The following is a 16,987-nucleotide window of genomic DNA, read 5'->3' as shown; positions in this document are numbered from 1 at the left end:
GGGAGCATATTGCCAAACGAGGCAGCTAGCGATAACGGAGCTCTTATCACGGTGGGGTAAAGCTCAACATGCAGAAACATCACCACTCCAAAGTTCATGTGCCAAGCAGCGCCCTTTACTGCAATTGAAGAAGGAAAACAGGACATGGACGACGCGTGTTATTTCTCTTCTCTCTAACTTACTTGATTCTACTCCAGCGTGTGTCTTTACGGCTACTTCCTCTAGACTCTAAGTAGTCTACCATGGTCATCGTAGACATACACACGCACATCTACCCTCCGATTTTTGTTTCCCTTCTCCGCTCTCGCACCACTGTCCCATACATACGCACCTTCCCCGACGCGCCAGACTCCTCCCGCCTCATTATCCTCCCCGGCGAAGATGACCCAACCACGCCCTCCACCTCTCGCGGCCGGCCTGTAGGCCCGCAATATTGGGACATCGCAGAGAAAGTGGCATTCATGGACACTCACAAGATCGACATATCCGTAATCTCGCTTGCAAACCCATGGCTCGACTTCCTGCCCGCGGAAGAGGCAGGCGATGCGGCGAGGCAGATCAACGACGATGTGGACGGTCTGTGTGCAAAGTATCCAGGGAGGCTCTACGCATTTGGGACGCTGCCGCTCTCGGCGCCGGTCGAGACAGTAGTGAAGGAAGTAGAGAGGCTGGTAGGAATGAAGCATATGCGGGGGATCATAATGGGGACGTCGGGGCTGGGGAAGGGTTTGGATGATCCGGCGCTGGATCCGATATATGCTGCATTGGAGAAGCACGGGCAGGTCATTTTCTTGCATCCTCACTACGGACTTCCGGGGTCCGTGTACGGGCCGCGGGCAAGTGAGTATGGGCACGTGCTGCCGTTGGCGCTCGGCTTCCCGCTTGAAACGACCATTGCCGTGACGAGAATGCTACTAAGCGGAGTCTGGGATCGGTTCCAGAAACTGCAGGTGCTGATTGCACATTCAGGCGGTACTCTACCCTTTCTCGCTGGGAGGATTGAGAGCTGTATCAAGCATGATGGGCATTTGAAAAAGGAAGGGAAGCTTAAGGGTAGGAGACCTGTGTGGGACGTGCTGAAGAAAAATATTTATCTGGACGCTGTTATATACTCCGAGGTTGGCTTGAAGGCTGCTGTGGATGCCTCTGGGTCTGATAGACTTTTATTCGGTAAAATCTGCACTTACTGCTCCACACAGGATTTTTTCCTAATAAGTTCATACTAACCAATTCTTCTCTAGGGACTGATCACCCGTTCTTCCCGCCCCTTGAAGAACAAGCAACGGAATGGGCAAGTGTCAATACCAATTACCAAGCTATTGGAGCAGCATTTGGTGACGATGAGAAATCCATGCACGATGTACTCGGTAACAACGCTGTCACGATACTAAATCTTGATGGGCGTCGTTCTTAAAAATCGGTCGAAATTATGGTCTACGTGGTGTTCATCTGTATTCTCATATATGAGAAACGTGGTGCAGCACCGACTTCTCCGCATGTCTCTACAGGGAGTTCCAATATCTCAACCACTCAAGCCTTTTATTTTCAATTGAGCTTTACATGGATTGTGCATCTGATTTCTTCCAGCAAATACCGAAGAAAATCATCACCAGAGCGAAGTTAGATCGACACTCATGATATGGTAAATCTTGCTTTATATTTACTTTTCCCATCCAAGACAGGACCTGTCCTTGCATCAGAAATTAGAAACATATTCGCCTGTCTTTTCCGTTTGATTGGGCAAAATGCTCTTAGCCTACTCTTTCTGGACAGTCACTTAGGGGGTGGCTGCAACTAGTCTCGGCAATCCTATTATATCCCAAAGCCATCGCTAACACCAAATTTCCACAGTTTGCCATAATACATACAGGTGGGGGTTTGCAACCCTGAAAATTCTCTGGATCTGTGATCTATGAGAAAAAATCGCATTTCTGCGAACTCATTCACCGTTTAGGAACACATCGGCCTCAACTTGAGGGCTCTGACGATGAAAGGAACAGACTGGACTTCGACTCGCAAAATGAGATCTATAGTTAGCAGGCGTTTCAGTCACACCGCAAAACAACCAGGTCCAAAACTCAGTTTTGATGCAATCCTAGCCAATACTCCCCTCATGTCGCTACCAATAGAATTGATACAGCAAATCAACGATTTTCTACCTCTGAGCTCTCAAGCTTGCTTTACTCTGTCATGCCATCGTCTCCACGCTATCATCGGAACGCGGTCCTGGAAAGAATTGGACACACAAGACCAATCCAAAAGACTAGAGAAAATAAACTTCCTCCGACTCCTCCGCAGGGATCTCCCAGACTCATCTCACTGGCTCTGCCACCGCTGCATCAAATTCCACCCAAAAGACTCCCTCGGCCTCCCAACCCGCGCGGGCGTCCACGAAAAGGGCAAAATAGCAGACGCCCACTCATGGTATGAGCACGAATGGAACGACACCTACTATGGCTTCCCTTTCTGCACCTCGATGTACACCCTAGCGCACGAATTCATGCACTCAGTACTAAAACGGCACCCGATCAAAACCCCCCGCGGGACCTCGCTCGACGCGGCGTCGACATTCTACTGGCACGGCCACGGCGGCCAAGGCGTCGGCATGGAGTACAAGCTGTTCCCGCGCGTCGCCGGCACCAAGTTCCTGCTCTTCACCAGCCACCGCTTCCACCACCCCGGCCCGAACTACCTCCCCAAGCTGCACTTCGACATCTGCCCGCACCACGGCCTGGCGCCGGACTACGCCAAGGGCGACGGCTCGCTCATGGACCGGCTGGCCGCCGGCGGCTTCACGCGCTACACCTCTCTGGCCAATGTGTGTCTGCTGTGTCGACTCGAGTTCGAGGTCAGCTTTAAGACGCTGGCGTTCGGCATGGGCGCGATGACGATCGATGTCTGGCAGGATCTGGGCAGCGCGAAGGCCGCGCCGTATTCGAGCTTCCCGCGGGTTCTGCGCTGCGGGAGGAAGCTGAAAGGGCGGGAGGAGACGGTGGCAGGCGATGCCGGTTCGTTTCAGCCGGGCAGTATTCGTATGGAGTGGGAGAATGCGCCGGTAGATAAAGTTGCGCTGCCCGGGTGGATTGAGACGACGAGGGGGCCGTTTGGGGGGAAGCATGTTGATGATGGGGGGTGGCCTGTTTGGGTGAGTTATGAGTGTGGGTCTGAAGTTTGGTTGCTGACAAGTTTAGCGCGAGTATAATCATCCGTGAGAAGACGAGGCATTTGGGTATGGCTGTGCGTGCGGTGGCACCAACGGATTGGGTCATTAAGAACCATTTAAGAGTTTTGGAGTCTTATTAGCGGTAAAGAAAGGCCTCGAGCTGGATTGGGGTGGTTATGGGAGGTTTTGATTGCTTTATCCATGCATTTGAATTAGCGACTATTGAGGAGTTATTGGCGTTGAGACCTATAGTGACTATGGGAGGTTTGGAGTTGGTAGAGTCGAAAAGTTGTCTTCACTCCCGGTCAAAGCTAGAATGTATTAGCAGCAAAATAGTAGAGCATAACCACAGTAACTCAAACAGTATAAACCTGTTCTCAAGACTATCTTGATAACCTCCTTTCTAGTAAGAGAGACAAAATAACCCTAATACCCATTTGAAATCCACTAGCCAACATATCAAGCAAACCAAACACCCAGACCCCTTTAGTAATCCGCTATCGTGTCTCTTAATCTTCTGGGTTTCATCATTCAATACAGCAACTTCGCAACGCTTTGACCCTCCTGGGGTAACTGGTTCCATGAAATAGGAGTAGTACCCGCACTTAATACAAATCCACTTGTCTCCATAGGTTTTGTGGCAGCAGTGGTGAAATTTCCAATAGTCAAAATTTGCCGGGGGTTTTTAGCCGCTTGGGCTTGGGTAGAATTTCGGCAGCGTGGTTTCGGTGTAATGAGTGGAAGGTTATTGGTATTGTTGATAATTGGGCTCGTTTGGGTATTGCTATGAGGATAGTAGTTTTATTTTCTATTGCAATATATTGAAACCTAGAGTGGCGATAATTTCAAGAAAGTATTGCATGCCACAAGGTCACGAGTATGCTAGTACATTTGGATCAAGCTTGATCATTCACTTTTGTCGCAGCGCACCAGGTTTCGCCCACAGTGTTTACGCGGTAATGGATGAAATTGCAGATGCTAGTAAGCTGGGGTAAGTGATTCTAGATAGGCTATGACGTAGAGCAAGAGAGCAAGTTCATCAAGCCTTCACGATAAAAGATACGAGAAGATCAATCACGATGCTCACCAGTCCCCCTCTCTTCCCAGAATATCCCAGCCAATCAATCTCCATACCTCTTGTTTGAACCATTCAGCCATATCCTGCTCTTCAACCTTCGGTGGGGGAGGCAACGGTCTTACCCGAACAGGCATTTTGATGCAGTCCGCGAAGTCATCCTGGCTCTCTGCTCCGAACATGCAGTTGACAAGAGTCTGCTGAAGCCGTTCCTTTGCGTGATGAGTCAGCGTGATCTTTCCCCTCGAGGATGAGCTCTTGCTGCTTGACGAAGGCTTTCCAGAACTTGCGGCGGGTTTGATAGTCTTGTTCTTGGGCGCAGGCTGAGCTGAGAGGTGTTGTGGGGCCAGAGCCATTGCTCGCTCAAGCATGCTAATAAGAGTTGGAAGTTCAAGATGTACAGCTTTAGTTTCTAGCTCCTTTCTTGGCCCTGCCGTTGAGGACCCGAGGTACTCTGGTGGGCTAATGTCACCCTCAATAGTAGCGCTGCGTTCGCGATCGAATGTGCAAACGAAGAGGCGTTTACCTACTCGTTCGAGGAGGACGAACATGNAACCTTCAAACAATGTCCTATGCAGAGAATCTCTGCAGTCAAGATAGGAGAGAATGGCGTTTAGGAGTTGAGAGATGCTTCGAGCCATGTTCTCACCCTTCCCGGGCTTCGATACTTTGCCGCGACCTTTGCTTGCGACTTCAGATCTCAATTCCTTAGACAGGGCCGTGCTTTGCCTCGCACTGTCGAGAGCCGATTCAGTGATGCTATTGAGAATAGCACGAAACATGCTGATACATTCATAGATGACCAAACCGGATCGGTGACATTGATCTCCCTCTTTTGAGAGCCTGGATAAACCAAGAAGAAGTGAGGCGAATGCGCGGGCGGAAGCTTGTATGACTGGTGCTGATTCAGTGCTCTCTTTAGCCTGAGAGTTGATCGACAAAGGATGTGTCTGCTTCACACCAATGGCCATAGTCGAGGAGTATCGGTATCGTCGCTTGCAGTACGTTGATATGACTGAGCTAATAGCACGTGAAGTTTGCACGAGGCCATAGCAAAGTGCATCTGGATCAGGTTTAGACTGCTTGAACAGCATATGAATGATGTACAAGCTTTGGACAAGTGTGGTTCCATCTTACGTTTTGTTAGTGATGTTATATTTAGAGCTGGAACGCCTTACATTTTCCTACATTGTCGAGCGTATTAAAATCCTCCGAAAACGAGTCATGAGTTACTAGAGCGCTCTCTGCAGCAGAATCTTTGTTCATCTTTGCTCGCTTGGTTGGCTTGGAAGCCATTGAATCCCGTCCAGAGTCTCTTTTACGCTTCGAGGAGCCTTCTGTACTTAGTTGACCATGCAGAAGATCTCTCTCCCGTTCGACACGAGCAATCTGTGCTAGAAGCTCAATACGAGATGCCTCAGCTTGCTCGTACTGATCTCGCCAGAACGCGGCACTGTTAAGATTTCGATGCTCAGACTCCTTGGTATCACGCTGCCTGCCAGTCCTTAAATGGGTTCGAAGTCGGAAAATGAACTCTGGAATATATTAACATCATCGCCTGGCCCATTTTGGACTGAGAGAATGGTGTAACTTGCCTTTCAGCGAGACACCATCTGGCTTTGATCGACCCACAGCAAGTGCAAGCGCAATCTGCAAGGGTGAAGGAGCTTTGAAGGATGTCTTGTCTGTCTTTGAGATGGTTGTAGGAGCCATTGAATTTGGAAGTGTTGGAAGTGCTACGTGTATAGTTGGAAAGTGAGGAAGATGGGAAATTTCTTGTGATGTCTGAAGTTCGTTATCGGAAAATTGAGAAAAACACCACATCGCAGATATATCCAACCGACTCGGCGAAAGCTCAGTAGTCTCCTTTAGAGCATATGAACATTCCTTCAATATATCATACATTTAAAATGAGCTTGCAGATAGTAAAATTCTCTACTCACGTTCCCCTGCATACAGTCATTGGATATATAATACAACATGATACAGGCTCCATATTCCTCTACCGGTATCTCTTGGGATCCTTCTTCTTATACGGCAATGGCTCGACACGTTTTCTCTTGAATTCAATGTTCGCTTGGTCTCCGAGTCCCGCCCGACTCATAACGCCGGCCATTCCTTCATCCCATTGGGTCCTAAACATGGTGACGCCCACGGGTTTCAATTGATGCTTGTCGATAAAGCCACGCAGAATGAACCCGTCTCTCTTCGTCTTCTCCGCCAATTTCGCGGTGTCAATGGTCTTTCCCTCCGCCTGTTGCAATACAAATACGGCTAGACGATGATAAGGGCTGCCTTTATTGGCATAAGGAGGTAGCCATGGCAGAGCAATATATTTCTGAGTTGCTCCCTGCGAACCTTGTACTTTCCTGTCGAGCTGATTCAAGGGAATCGAGGTTGACGTAGGCGAAATTGGGATGTTGGAAGCGATGAAGTGACAACGGTATGTAAAGTCATTCTTCTCAAGAACAGGAACGTCCGCATCCACCACCACCACCGTCACAAGCCTCTCACCTTTGTCGAAGACTTGTACTTTGAGCCTCGGAAGTATTTCGCTGACTCGCGAGTCCACAAAATCTCCAGGCTGGACATTGCGGCGGCCGAATGCGAGATTGACCTCCGCAATCGGATCAATTTTTGGTAGAATGTCGGGCATTACATTCATTTGGGTTATCCGCTGCATTAAGACAAGTCGTTTGTACCGGCGCCATTGTTTGTCCGCAAGGTAGCGGTAGATGGGCTTATTCATGTCTCCTGTGTTCAAGATTCATTAGCAACCGCTCAAGTTGTCGATTACGTATTGAGACAATTTCATACCCTCTCCATCCTCGTGTCTCTTTTTGACCATCGGGTCATTGATATCCGCCAGGATCTTCAGCTCCTCCATATAATTACGCATGCTGCGGAGCCTTGCTTCCTTAGCCTTTTCACCGCCACTGACCGCCGCATTCTGGGCTTGTACGTTTGCTATCCTAGAGCGCATGGCATCTATTTGCTTGATTTTCTCCTCCCGATCTACCTGGAGGACTTTCCGAGCTTCCTGGAAGCATTGATAGGGTAGCTGTTCGAAGGGTATCCCAGAAGAGGTTTGAAGGGCGGCACGACGTCTCCGAGATCCAATTGGCAGAACTCCAGTAGTTCGAATCAAGCGCCTTTCATCTCTGCGGTTGGACACAAGGGAAGGATCGAGTTCAGGGAATTTGGGACTTTGTTTGACTTGGGCCTGTTCGGAAGAGGGTGTGCTTGAGGAGAAGAGGCGGCTCGGAGCTCCTGTAAGACAGGCATTGCTGTTGGTGTTTTGTCGAATACATCGTAAACAGGTATGTAAAGGCAGGACTGCCCTCCTGCCGGCGGCCATTGTCTTGTATGGCGTTAGGGTGGTGTCGAAGAGGTGGTGTCGAACATCAGATGAAATCCTTAGCGAACTTTTTTTCGAGCCGCATCAACCTCCGCAACACCCTCACCAGTACCTCCATCATTAGCACCTCTATTCCTTCGATTACGACGTTCGCAATGGCCTCAAAAGGGTTATCGAGCTCATTACGAGGCATAATATCCCAATTAAGTAGGACGACTATTACACATGATGCAGCTACTGTACGCCACATTTTCCTCAAGCTCTTGTACCCAAACTAACACTCTATCTAGAAAGTCCTCCCTTCTCAAATCACCCGTTCGATAACCACCGAGACCGCCCCCCCAACTCCCGATCTCGCCCAGGCATACTCATCCTCCAACCTCACCACCTCCGTGGCCGCACCTTTGGCTTCCTCACCCTCCCCCATCGGCCCACAATCAGTTCTCGCAACAATCTACTCCTTCCCAGCCCTCGAGCCTCTCCGCTTCCAATCCTACCCCTCAAGCCACCTCTACCTCCCAACCCGGCGCGACATCCTCCACCGCGCCGTCATCTACGAAGGCGACATGACGCGGCAGGGGACGGCGTCGACGAAATGGCGCCGCGAAGTGCACGGCAGCACGCGCAAAATCCGGCCGCAAAAAGGGACCGGCCGCGCGCGTCTCGGCGACAAGAAGTCGCCCATGCTGCGGGGCGGTGGCGTCGCGTTCGGGCCCAAACCGCGCGACTTTAGCACCAGGCTGCCGCGGAAGATGTACGACCAAGCGTGGCGGACTGCGCTGAGTTACCGGTATCGGAAGGGCGAGCTGATCATTGTGGATGAGTCGCTGGAGATTGAGGATCCGAGTCCGCGGTATGCGAAGGAGATTTTTGCGGCGCATGGGTGGGGGAATGCGCATGGGCGGAGTTTGCTTGTTACGGAGGGGGAGCCGGAGGAGAGGGAGTGCTTGTTCAAAGCAATGGATGGCATGGGTGAAGATGGGAGGGTGTTAAATTGGGAGGATGTTGATGTGAAGGATCTGCTGGAGTTGGGCAGGATAGTTGTGGAAAGGGGAGCTTTGGAGAGAATTTTGGAGGAGCATCAAAGTGATTTGACGAAGACAAGAAGGATAAATGGGATATCATAGGAGGGAAGATCTAATGTGCAACATGCAGATGTCATTAAGAACATTAGGGAGGGCGTATCTGGTGTACAATTACAGTGTATACCTATATGTTTGTAAATACTAGTTGACATCTTCTGATCAACCAAAAGGCCACTTTCATCCTCAAATCTAACTTCCTCATAGCTTAATTGACTATCTCATATCCGGGTCTTGAAACGTTTCTAATGATTAGACGTTCCAAGCGGTATAGTTATCCAGCTAGTCGGGAACAAGGATACTTGGTGGTGGAATATTCGAATCCTTTGGCTAACACTCTAAGCTCCAGTCCAGTAACCTATAGCTGGCATATTCCTCACCAGTCCTATGATATAGCCTTCGTCTACTCTTTCCCTTCCTCCTTCTCAATGAGCTTGCCCTCAAAAACCATCGTAAGCACGCCCCCAATCTTCCCCTCCGGATCCTTCGCCTCCACCGCTCCCTTACACTCCCCCGCGGCATCTTTCACCTTCCTCACCATCGCCTGCGCCTCCTCAACTGCAGCTCTCCGCCCCGTTTTCTTGGGAGCAAGAATAACCTCGACCTTCCTGCCCTGCCCCAGAAACTCCTTCATCCGCGCCAATCGATGCCTCAAATCATTCGCGTCAATAGCCCAATTGATCTCCAACTGCTTCGACGGGCCTCCCACACCGGCTCCGCCTTTCGTCTTCGCTTTATTCTTCAGCGCGAGCTTGACCTTCTGCCGCTCCCTCAGCTCCTGCTTCGACTGCAGCTTGCAAGTCGGCAGAGAAGCCGGGTCATCTGGGCTCGGCGGGCCATTATCTGTGGAGCTGGGCGCGACCTGGACGAGGTGGTATACTTTCCGGTCAAAGGTGTGCAGGACGTCGCGGAGGGGGACGGCCGGGTGGAAGCCGTCGGTGTTCACGAAGTTGATGTAGCGGCTGCGGATCGCTTCGTCGACTACGAAGACGTCGGTGAGAGATTGGCGGATGTTATCTTTCATGTAGGCTTTGTAGCGGCGGTATAATAGCGGGATGAATGAGGGCTGGATTGGCGCTGAGGTGGGACGGAGAGGTGCGCGGAGGGGAGGCCTCGAGGCGGATAGGGAGGGCTGGATAAAGACACGGTAGAGAGTATGCGCCGTCCCTCCAAGGTGGTTTGGAGGCATGATAGGAGTTCGAGATTTTACATAATAGGCGTCAGAGGGTAGAGAAGCAATGGCAATAAAACGACAGGTAAGAGAGCGTAGGCCAATTGGTAGTAGTTATACTGAAAAATTCTTGAAGTCGAAAGCTAATGGAAGCTTTACGGCGCACGGACCAACCTCCGCTCCTCCATCGTTACTTCCGCCCCGCTGTGGTATCCCCTCAACCTCTCACCACCATGTTGCAGCCTTGATGTATCCTAAACTGTACAATGTCTTCTAGCGCCCACAATTCCGCCTCTGTAATAATCACCTCCTCCGCATTTCCACCATGACCTCCTGGATCTCCGAGTACCAGTCCGCGCTGGACGCCCGAGACTCGCGCGAGAAAGCCAACAGCGTCTACATCGAAGCCTGTAAGACAAACCAGCACCCCAAGCAGGACGTAACCTCTACTCCAGACCCTCCCCCACCCCCACTGGGACCTACCAACCCCCCCAAACCACCCCGTCTGACCTCTCACAGATACCAAGCTAGCCGACCGCACCGCAACGCTAACAACAGCCTCGCAGGCCCTCCCCTCTCCCCCCGTCGCCCCAACCGCCCTCTCCAAGTCCGCCGTCCGCCCCAGCACACCCCGCGGCAAGTCGTCCCCACCTCCCGTGTCCCCCGAGGCCGGCGGGACCCCCGACACGCTCGCCCGGCTGCGCGCCGACCTGACGGCCACGCAGCGCGAGCGGGTGGCGCTGGAGACGCGCGCGGCAGCGCTGACAACCGAGGTGACGGCGCTGCGCGCGCAGACGGCGCTGAATGCGCGGCGGATCGGCGGTCTGGAGCGCGCGAAGGAGCTGCTGGAGCGGAAAGTGAAGGATCGGGATGAGGAGATTCGGGGGAAGGGGAGGCTGGTGGAGGAGGTGCAGGATGAGATGGTGGCGTTGAATCTGCAGCTGAATATGGCGGAGCAGCGGGTCGAGAAGCTGAAGGCTGAGAATGAGGAGTTGACGCGGCGGTGGATGGAGAAGATGGAGAGGGAGGCGAAGGAGATGAATGAGCGGAGTCGGTGGTCGTGATGCTGGGGACGAGAGAAAAGTAATGGCGTTTTGATAGGATTTTTTGGGGCTGGGAGGTTTTTCTGAGCGAATATTTTCAGACTAGATACTAGCGGTGCATATCATACGAATCATGTAGCATAATAGACTAGAGTTGCTGGAGTACATCCTCCTTTCTCGGTTCTATCGTTATGAGTAAATATACCATCTATGGTTCCTTAAGGGTCTAATGGAGAGTGCCATGCCTCAGCCCCAAAACGCCCTGCCATGCATTCATACCGTCAGAAGATCATGAAGCCTATCCGTATGCGCATATTCTGTGTTGCCCACTCATGCTTTCATTTCTTCCGTGCTTTTGTCCGCATCCTCATTGTTCAGATTGAACACCTTGTCCTTCACGACTGCTGCCATTAAGCCAGTCTCCTCCTCCCTCTGGATCTTCCTGCTAGCACCAACCATCTTCTCCAATTGCTCCTTATTCGAACCACCCACATAAGGACTAGTTCGATTGGACTTGATGCTACGCTCCTCCTGTGTGATCTTATGTGCCAGATCCCTTATTTGCTTAGTGCCATACTCTCGATTCGAAAACAGCGGACTAGCCGACAGCGTCCCAACCCAGTACTTATTCCACAGCGCCTCAAGCAGCTTCGCATCCAGCGTAGACTTGAAATGCGAAACCTCAAGCGAGTAATACTGCGACGCATGCGCGCCAAAATCTTCGATCTTCCCCAACGGAATCGTCTGAAAGCCATCCCCGTCACCTCCACTCTTCGCCTTATCTTTGGCATAGCCCTCCGGAAACGTCCTAAAAGCGCCAATCTCGACCTTCCCCGCCGACACCGTCCTGTCGGGGTCAATAACGACCGCCAGGAACGGGTCCGAGTACGTCTGCTGGGCCATCTCAGTGCTAACGTCGATGCCGGACAGCCAGCAGCCGTAGCCCGGGTGGCTGTGGTACCAGCCGACGGCGTTCTCGAGCTGGCCGGCCTCGCGCGCCCGCTGCAGGTACTGCACCATGTACTCGTTGGCTTCGTCCTGCGCGTTGACGCGCGTCTCGGTGCCTTCAACGGGGAGCCGGAATGCGTCAGTCACGACGAAGGTCGAGCCTGCGATGCTGCCTTGCATCAGGCCCATGACTTCGAGCGAGCCGCCGGACCGCGCGTGCATGACCATCTTCAGCAGCGCGACGGCCGAGATTCGCACCGAGGTGAAGTAGTGCGGGTCTTTTTTCCAGGGCCGGGCGTCGTTGATAGATTTTTGGTCGGATGGTGAGTAGTTGTAGAGGGCGTCGCGGTGGGGGTCGACGAGTTTGATAGAGTTTTCGAGCTCTGTGGGCGTTTGTTAGGTTGGGGTGCTGGAGGTGGAGTGAGGGCAGCTTACCCCAGCTCTTCATAGCCTTCTCCATGGCGGGCGAGCTGTGTGGAGGTGTTGGTGGTGCTGGAAGATGAGGTCGAGCTTGGTGGTCAATTATGTGCCAAGCGCGGGGTGGATTTTCAGGCACCAGCTCGGAGGCGGTGAAGAGTAGTAAAGCATACAGGTTATGTACATTATACATTATTCAGTCCAGGAGCAATTGTAAATTGCTACACTTTGGATTCTAGATGGTTGGAGTGACAACTACTAGAATCTGCCTGCCCTTTTAGAATCGGCGGCGAAAAATAACGCCTTTATGCCAATGATGCCAAGATTTCGTGCCCTTTGCGCCAGGGAACGCCTCCACATATCCTTCCAGTGGTCCAGTTCGCCCAAAGGTCTATGCATGTCCATAACGCCTCTCAACTCCAACTCTACCATCCTATCAAATTCTTCTACTATCTCCCTCCTGATCATCCTCTCCTTCCAGACCATCCTCATGCTCTCCTCCGTCTTGATCGTCTTCCAATACCGCCTCTGTGATTTCACATCGCTACTGCTATCTCTGTGATTTCAACTCCAGCACCCTCCGACTTAAGAAGACGCATGAATACCTCCCAGCCACAGTTGCAAACAATTGCTTTGCCCATCTTTTCTGTAATCTCAACTGCCGTGCCGTATCGATCGAGAAGTAGCATCATCACATCATCAAAAACAAAAGAAATTCTTTCGATGAGTTTTTCTGTAACCTTAACCGTTGTGTCGCTTCGCTCGAGGAGTAGCATTATTATCTCTTGCCGTATTCGCGACTCGTTGCTGCCGCCTCCAATGCCTCGTTCGTGATGCTCTCTTCGGCACCCTTTTGATCAAGAACCAGCGCCATTAGCTCCTTGTCACATAATCGAGCAACTGATACAACCGCTCTCTTAATAATCTTAACCGCTATGTCGCTTCGCCCAAGGAGTAGCATCATCATCTCTTTACCGTAGCTGCGATTTGCCGCCTGCTCTAGCATTTCCTCCGTAATCTTAAATTCTGCGGTCATTTGATCCAGAAGCACCATCACCATTTCTATATCGGATGTCAGTATGGAATTATGCATCGCCGCCTCTGTTATCTTGATTCCTCCACCATTTTCCTTTAGAAGTTGTGCTATCGCCTCACGAGATCTCTTGTCATGGCATATTTCCATCATAATCTTACCTGTAATCTTCATCTCTGAACCTCTTTGCTTAACAAGGTTTGTTAGAACTTCCGAGAGAAGTCTACTTCCTGCAGCTGCTTCTAATATCTTTCCCAAAGAGAGATCATAGCGTCGCTGAACTGCTTGAAATGCCATAGGGCTAGCCATCAAAACTACTCTGTATTTACCAGTGATGTCCATAACATGCAAATATCTCCAGAGAATATAGGACAAATCATTAAGTGGGCTATATTAGGGTAAGAGGAGTAAGAAATAAAGGATACAGTTTGCGGATAAAGACGTACGATGCTCCCAGGTGACAGCTGTGAGGGTCAGCTCCCATCTGTAATAGTAATTCCACCGATTCAAAATGGAGGAATATGGCGCCTTTCCTCTACCTCTTTCTACTTCTTAGCTTGACATCCGCATTAATAGACTACCAATTGTATAGGCTTGCTCCAGAGTTGCGGAGGATAGGCCGGATAGGCCTCTCGGATAATAGGCCTATCAGCTGATAGTATCCGGAGACTATCCGGATAGTCTCCGGATAGTCTTGGCAAAATCCCCTTAATATGCTTATACTTGTAATGCACCTCCCAATATTAAATAAATAAATTTTCTATTAGTATAGATTTATTGTGCTTATAAAGCGCTTTAAAATGGTACCACTTTTATCTAAATATCCTAAGGATAAGTAATATTATATAGATATAAAGCTTACAAAAGCTCTGCGGAATAAGGCTTTAGGGAAGCCGCGCACGGAGCTCTACCAAAGCTCAGCAAAAGCTCTGCACGAAGCTCTGCACGAAGCTCTGCGTATAGAGGCTCTGCACGAGGCTCTGCGTATGGAGGCTCTGCACGAAGCTCTGCGTATGGAGGCTCTGCACGAAGCTCTGCGTATGGAGGCTCTGCACGAAGCTCTGCGTACGGAGGCTCTGCACGGGGCTCTGCGTATGGAGACTCTGCATGAAGCTCTACACGAAGCTCTGCACGAAGCTTTTATATAGAGCTTCCGTAGTAGAGCCGTCGTACGCAGAACCGTCGTACGCAGAGCCGTCGCGCAGAGCCTCTGTACATAGAGATTTGTGTAGATCCTCGTATAAAGCCTTATATAAAGCTTTTATATACAGAGCCTCTATATAATATAATAATATTTAATTAAAAATATATATAACTACTTAGCTATCAAATATTATTTTTATAAAGATAAATATTTATTTTACTATAGATACCTCTCTAAGCTTTAAATATTTATATGCTAAGAAATATAGCCAAGGCTATCTAAAGACTATCCAGATAGTCTCCAAATACTATTAGCTAATAGGTCTATTATCTAAGAGGCCTATCTAGCCTATCCTTTATAAGTCTATTAAAGATATACTTATAAAGAATAAACTATCCTATTTAGTTAGGCGGATAATAATCCTATCTAAGGATAGCCTAGATATAATATCCAGATAAGGCTTAGTATTTATAAAATTTTAACTATAAAACTAAATCTTTTATTTCTATTATATAACACTACTATTACGGCACTGTTACAGACCCTAGTTAAGGGCTCGGCCGACCCTTAGCGCCATATATATAGACGTGTCCTTTCCTTAACCTTCTTCTAGTCCTTGTCTTGGAATTCTCGTTTACTGGCTATTAATAGATTCTATTCTTTTAACTAAGCCTTTACAACTACAAATATAGCTATTATTAGGCTTTATATAAAGCTACGTACGTAGAGCTTTTATATATAGAGTCTTTAATATAGAGCGTCGTATAGAGCCTCTATATATAGAGTTTTTAATATAGAGTATCGGGTAGAGCGTTATATAGAGCGTTATAGTATATTAGTGCTATATATTAGTAAAGCCCTAGAAATCTAAATAGGGCTTTAAGTAGAGCTTTATAAAGAGCTTTTATAGAGCTTCGTGTAGAGCTTTATATAGAGCCTCTACTATCTACTATAAAAGATCGGTAAAATCGCCAAGCCGTAGCAGCGCGTATTGCCCTCTATTAAAACAATATACCCCCTATAGCCCTACTAATATAACTCTATATTTTATAAATAGAGCCCTATTTTATAGCTTTATTTTAGGGCTATAAAATAAGCTATTATTTATAAAATATAGAGCGTTATTAGTAGGGTTATAGGGGGTGCTTTGCAATGGCTTAAGGCTCTCCGCTAATTTATCCGGCCCCTCCATTCCTAGAAATAAGTACCCCCTATAACTCTACCAAAACGGCCTTAAATTATATAAATAAAGGCTTATTTTATAGCCCTAGAATAGAGCTATAAAATAGGCCTCTATTTATAAAATATAGAGTTATATTAGTGGGGCTATAGGTAGTATATTATTTGGATATTATCCGATATCCGGGCTATCCTCGGATAGGATTATTATCCGCCCGACCGGATAGGATAATTTATCCTCCGCAAGCCTGGCTTGCTCGTCCCTTACTATGCTAGTGCCTTAATTGACTAAGTCGCTACAACATGTTTACTACGCGGCTTGGTAGCTCTACGGCGACGAATTCCTCTTAATATCGCGCGTGTATAAAGAGCTACAGATCTATAACTTGTAGAGTAGGCTTTTCTCTATAATTTAGTGTAATTTTTATCTTAATAGGTATTATACAAGGGTAGATTAATTTTGTTAAAGTTAATAAAGTCTTCTTATATAAATAGTGTTTAGGTTTTATATAAAGCTTGCTAAAGTGCCTTAGACTAAGAAAACAATTGCCGTCCTAAATTAGCTTTGCAGGCGGTGCGGATACAGGGTATCCGACCTCCGGTGTCCCCCCCCAAGGTGTACGCGCGACACACACCTAATTTCGCTACGTCTGCAGCTAAATTAGTATGTAGAGCTAGCAGGAAGGGGTGTAGTACATAGCCAGGGCTTAAGCCACGGCCCACTTCAACCTGGAAGCTCAAATTTGAAGCTATTCTGAACTTCTCTCCCTTACTAAAAATCGTAATATCTGTTCCAGATCGTGGTGTTTTACCCTACTACCTTTCTTAATATGGCTCCAAATATAGGCGACTAGTAGCACACCTTTATTGAAATTCTTCTTATAGCTAGCGCTAGTAAGCGTATATGCGCCCATTAAGCCAATTACTCCCCAAAGGCAATTTAACGTATTTAGAGGAAGATAAGGCTATACGGAAAAATAAGGCTTAGTTGTAAATATAAGTTAAGGCGTATACTAAGTATTAAAATAACTGTTACATTACTCTGCTGACTAGATAAGGCTCCAAACTTATACCTTAATAAGATAATATAGTTTATCTATAACCGGTTTAAAATTATTATAAGTAAGTAGACGCTTAGTATAGAACTAAGGGTTATTAGCTAGAGTAGGAAGCTAGTAAGGAAGCCTTAATAGCTACGCGTAAGAAAGTTACTAATTATATATTAGGCTCGCCAAGTTGCCCACAAGCGAAGCTAGAAGGATTATACCTTATTTTAGGCTATAATCTCGTAGTTTACTATTAATTAGTTAGTGTTTATAGATAAATCTAGAGCTAATTTAAAAACGGGTATATAGAAGGTGTTTTAGTTGCTAG

At 48.6% G+C, this 16,987-nt stretch overlaps 9 protein-coding genes across 9 annotated transcripts; 4 read left to right on the top strand and 5 right to left on the bottom strand.

Moving 5' to 3' along the window:
* Nucleotides 1–242: 242 nt before the first annotated feature.
* On the top strand, nucleotides 243–1,414 carry K441DRAFT_578592 (uracil-5-carboxylate decarboxylase; the record flags this gene model as incomplete). Its single annotated transcript, XM_067644295.1, has 2 exons — nucleotides 243–1,170; nucleotides 1,242–1,414. 2 exons carry the CDS (start codon nucleotides 243–245, stop codon nucleotides 1,412–1,414), a joined length of 1,101 nt encoding a protein of 366 aa, XP_067500128.1.
* Nucleotides 1,415–1,893: 479 nt separating this feature from the next.
* On the top strand, nucleotides 1,894–3,343 carry K441DRAFT_237879 (uncharacterized protein). Its single transcript, XM_067640693.1, has one exon. The coding sequence runs from the start codon at nucleotides 1,988–1,990 to the stop codon at nucleotides 3,200–3,202; it is 1,215 nt and encodes a 404-aa protein (XP_067500127.1). The 5' UTR covers nucleotides 1,894–1,987; the 3' UTR covers nucleotides 3,203–3,343.
* An 859-nt stretch (nucleotides 3,344–4,202) lies between these two features.
* K441DRAFT_237852 (uncharacterized protein) lies at nucleotides 4,203–6,607 on the bottom strand. The gene is made up of 3 exons (XM_067640692.1): nucleotides 5,834–6,607; nucleotides 5,417–5,773; nucleotides 4,203–5,370 (listed from the first exon to the last, which is right to left on the bottom strand). Exons 1-3 carry the CDS (start codon nucleotides 6,141–6,143, stop codon nucleotides 4,247–4,249), a joined length of 1,791 nt encoding a protein of 596 aa, XP_067500126.1. The 5' UTR covers nucleotides 6,144–6,607; the 3' UTR covers nucleotides 4,203–4,246.
* On the bottom strand, nucleotides 6,241–7,596 carry K441DRAFT_578469 (PEBP-like protein; the record flags this gene model as incomplete). Its single annotated transcript, XM_067644292.1, has 2 exons — nucleotides 6,241–6,992; nucleotides 7,056–7,596. 2 exons carry the CDS (start codon nucleotides 7,594–7,596, stop codon nucleotides 6,241–6,243), a joined length of 1,293 nt encoding a protein of 430 aa, XP_067500125.1.
* Nucleotides 7,597–7,686: 90 nt separating this feature from the next.
* On the top strand, nucleotides 7,687–8,902 carry K441DRAFT_237841 (50S ribosomal protein-like protein L4). Its single transcript, XM_067640691.1, has 2 exons — nucleotides 7,687–7,835; nucleotides 7,887–8,902. Exons 1-2 carry the CDS (start codon nucleotides 7,752–7,754, stop codon nucleotides 8,721–8,723), a joined length of 921 nt encoding a protein of 306 aa, XP_067500124.1. The 5' UTR covers nucleotides 7,687–7,751; the 3' UTR covers nucleotides 8,724–8,902.
* Nucleotides 8,903–9,093: 191 nt separating this feature from the next.
* K441DRAFT_484985 (uncharacterized protein) lies at nucleotides 9,094–9,867 on the bottom strand (the record flags this gene model as incomplete). The annotated part of the gene is made up of 1 exon (XM_067641921.1): nucleotides 9,094–9,867. A coding segment is annotated over one exon (774 nt), but the record flags the coding sequence as incomplete, so codon positions are not given.
* A 213-nt stretch (nucleotides 9,868–10,080) lies between these two features.
* K441DRAFT_699011 (autophagy protein 16) lies at nucleotides 10,081–10,995 on the top strand. Its single transcript, XM_067653115.1, has 2 exons — nucleotides 10,081–10,259; nucleotides 10,369–10,995. The coding sequence occupies exons 1-2, from the start codon at nucleotides 10,175–10,177 to the stop codon at nucleotides 10,911–10,913; spliced, it is 630 nt and encodes a 209-aa protein (XP_067500122.1). The 5' UTR covers nucleotides 10,081–10,174; the 3' UTR covers nucleotides 10,914–10,995.
* Nucleotides 10,996–11,027: 32 nt separating this feature from the next.
* Nucleotides 11,028–12,350, bottom strand: K441DRAFT_665924 (Mov34-domain-containing protein). Its single transcript, XM_067649574.1, has 2 exons — nucleotides 12,276–12,350; nucleotides 11,028–12,223 (listed from the first exon to the last, which is right to left on the bottom strand). The coding sequence occupies exons 1-2, from the start codon at nucleotides 12,298–12,300 to the stop codon at nucleotides 11,223–11,225; spliced, it is 1,026 nt and encodes a 341-aa protein (XP_067500121.1). The 5' UTR covers nucleotides 12,301–12,350; the 3' UTR covers nucleotides 11,028–11,222.
* A 292-nt stretch (nucleotides 12,351–12,642) lies between these two features.
* On the bottom strand, nucleotides 12,643–13,652 carry K441DRAFT_665923 (uncharacterized protein). Its single transcript, XM_067649573.1, has one exon. The coding sequence runs from the start codon at nucleotides 13,630–13,632 to the stop codon at nucleotides 13,036–13,038; it is 597 nt and encodes a 198-aa protein (XP_067500120.1). The 5' UTR covers nucleotides 13,633–13,652; the 3' UTR covers nucleotides 12,643–13,035.
* Between the last annotated feature and the right edge of the window lie 3,335 nt (nucleotides 13,653–16,987).

The sequence above is a fragment of the Cenococcum geophilum genome (assembly GCF_001692895.1).
Source record: "Cenococcum geophilum 1.58 unplaced genomic scaffold K441scaffold_46, whole genome shotgun sequence".
Classification (NCBI taxonomy): domain Eukaryota; kingdom Fungi; phylum Ascomycota; class Dothideomycetes; order Gloniales; family Gloniaceae; genus Cenococcum; species Cenococcum geophilum.
Note: the sequence above shows the minus strand (reverse complement) of the source record. Positions and strands in the feature narration are given on the sequence as shown.

Excerpts from the sequence above, each read along its gene's own strand:
- K441DRAFT_665924 (XM_067649574.1), bottom strand. The coding sequence starts at position 12,300 with ATGGAGAAGGCTATGAAGAGCTGGG. Across the intron at positions 12,224-12,275 it reads GAAGGCTATGAAGAGCTGGG|AGCTCGAAAACTCTATCAAA; the intron begins GTAAGCTGCCCT and ends AAACGCCCACAG.
- K441DRAFT_237879 (XM_067640693.1), top strand. The coding sequence starts at position 1,988 with ATGAAAGGAACAGACTGGACTTCGACTCGCAAAATGAGATCTATAGTT.
- K441DRAFT_699011 (XM_067653115.1), top strand. The coding sequence starts at position 10,175 with ATGACCTCCTGGATCTCCGAGTACCAGTCCGCGCTGGACGCCCGAGAC. Across the intron at positions 10,260-10,368 it reads CAGCGTCTACATCGAAGCCT|ATACCAAGCTAGCCGACCGC; the intron begins GTAAGACAAACC and ends GACCTCTCACAG.
- K441DRAFT_665923 (XM_067649573.1), bottom strand. The coding sequence starts at position 13,632 with ATGGACATCACTGGTAAATACAGAGTAGTTTTGATGGCTAGCCCTATG.
- K441DRAFT_237841 (XM_067640691.1), top strand. The coding sequence starts at position 7,752 with ATGGCCTCAAAAGGGTTATCGAGCTCATTACGAGGCATAATATCCCAA. Across the intron at positions 7,836-7,886 it reads TTACACATGATGCAGCTACT|AAAGTCCTCCCTTCTCAAAT; the intron begins GTACGCCACATT and ends CACTCTATCTAG.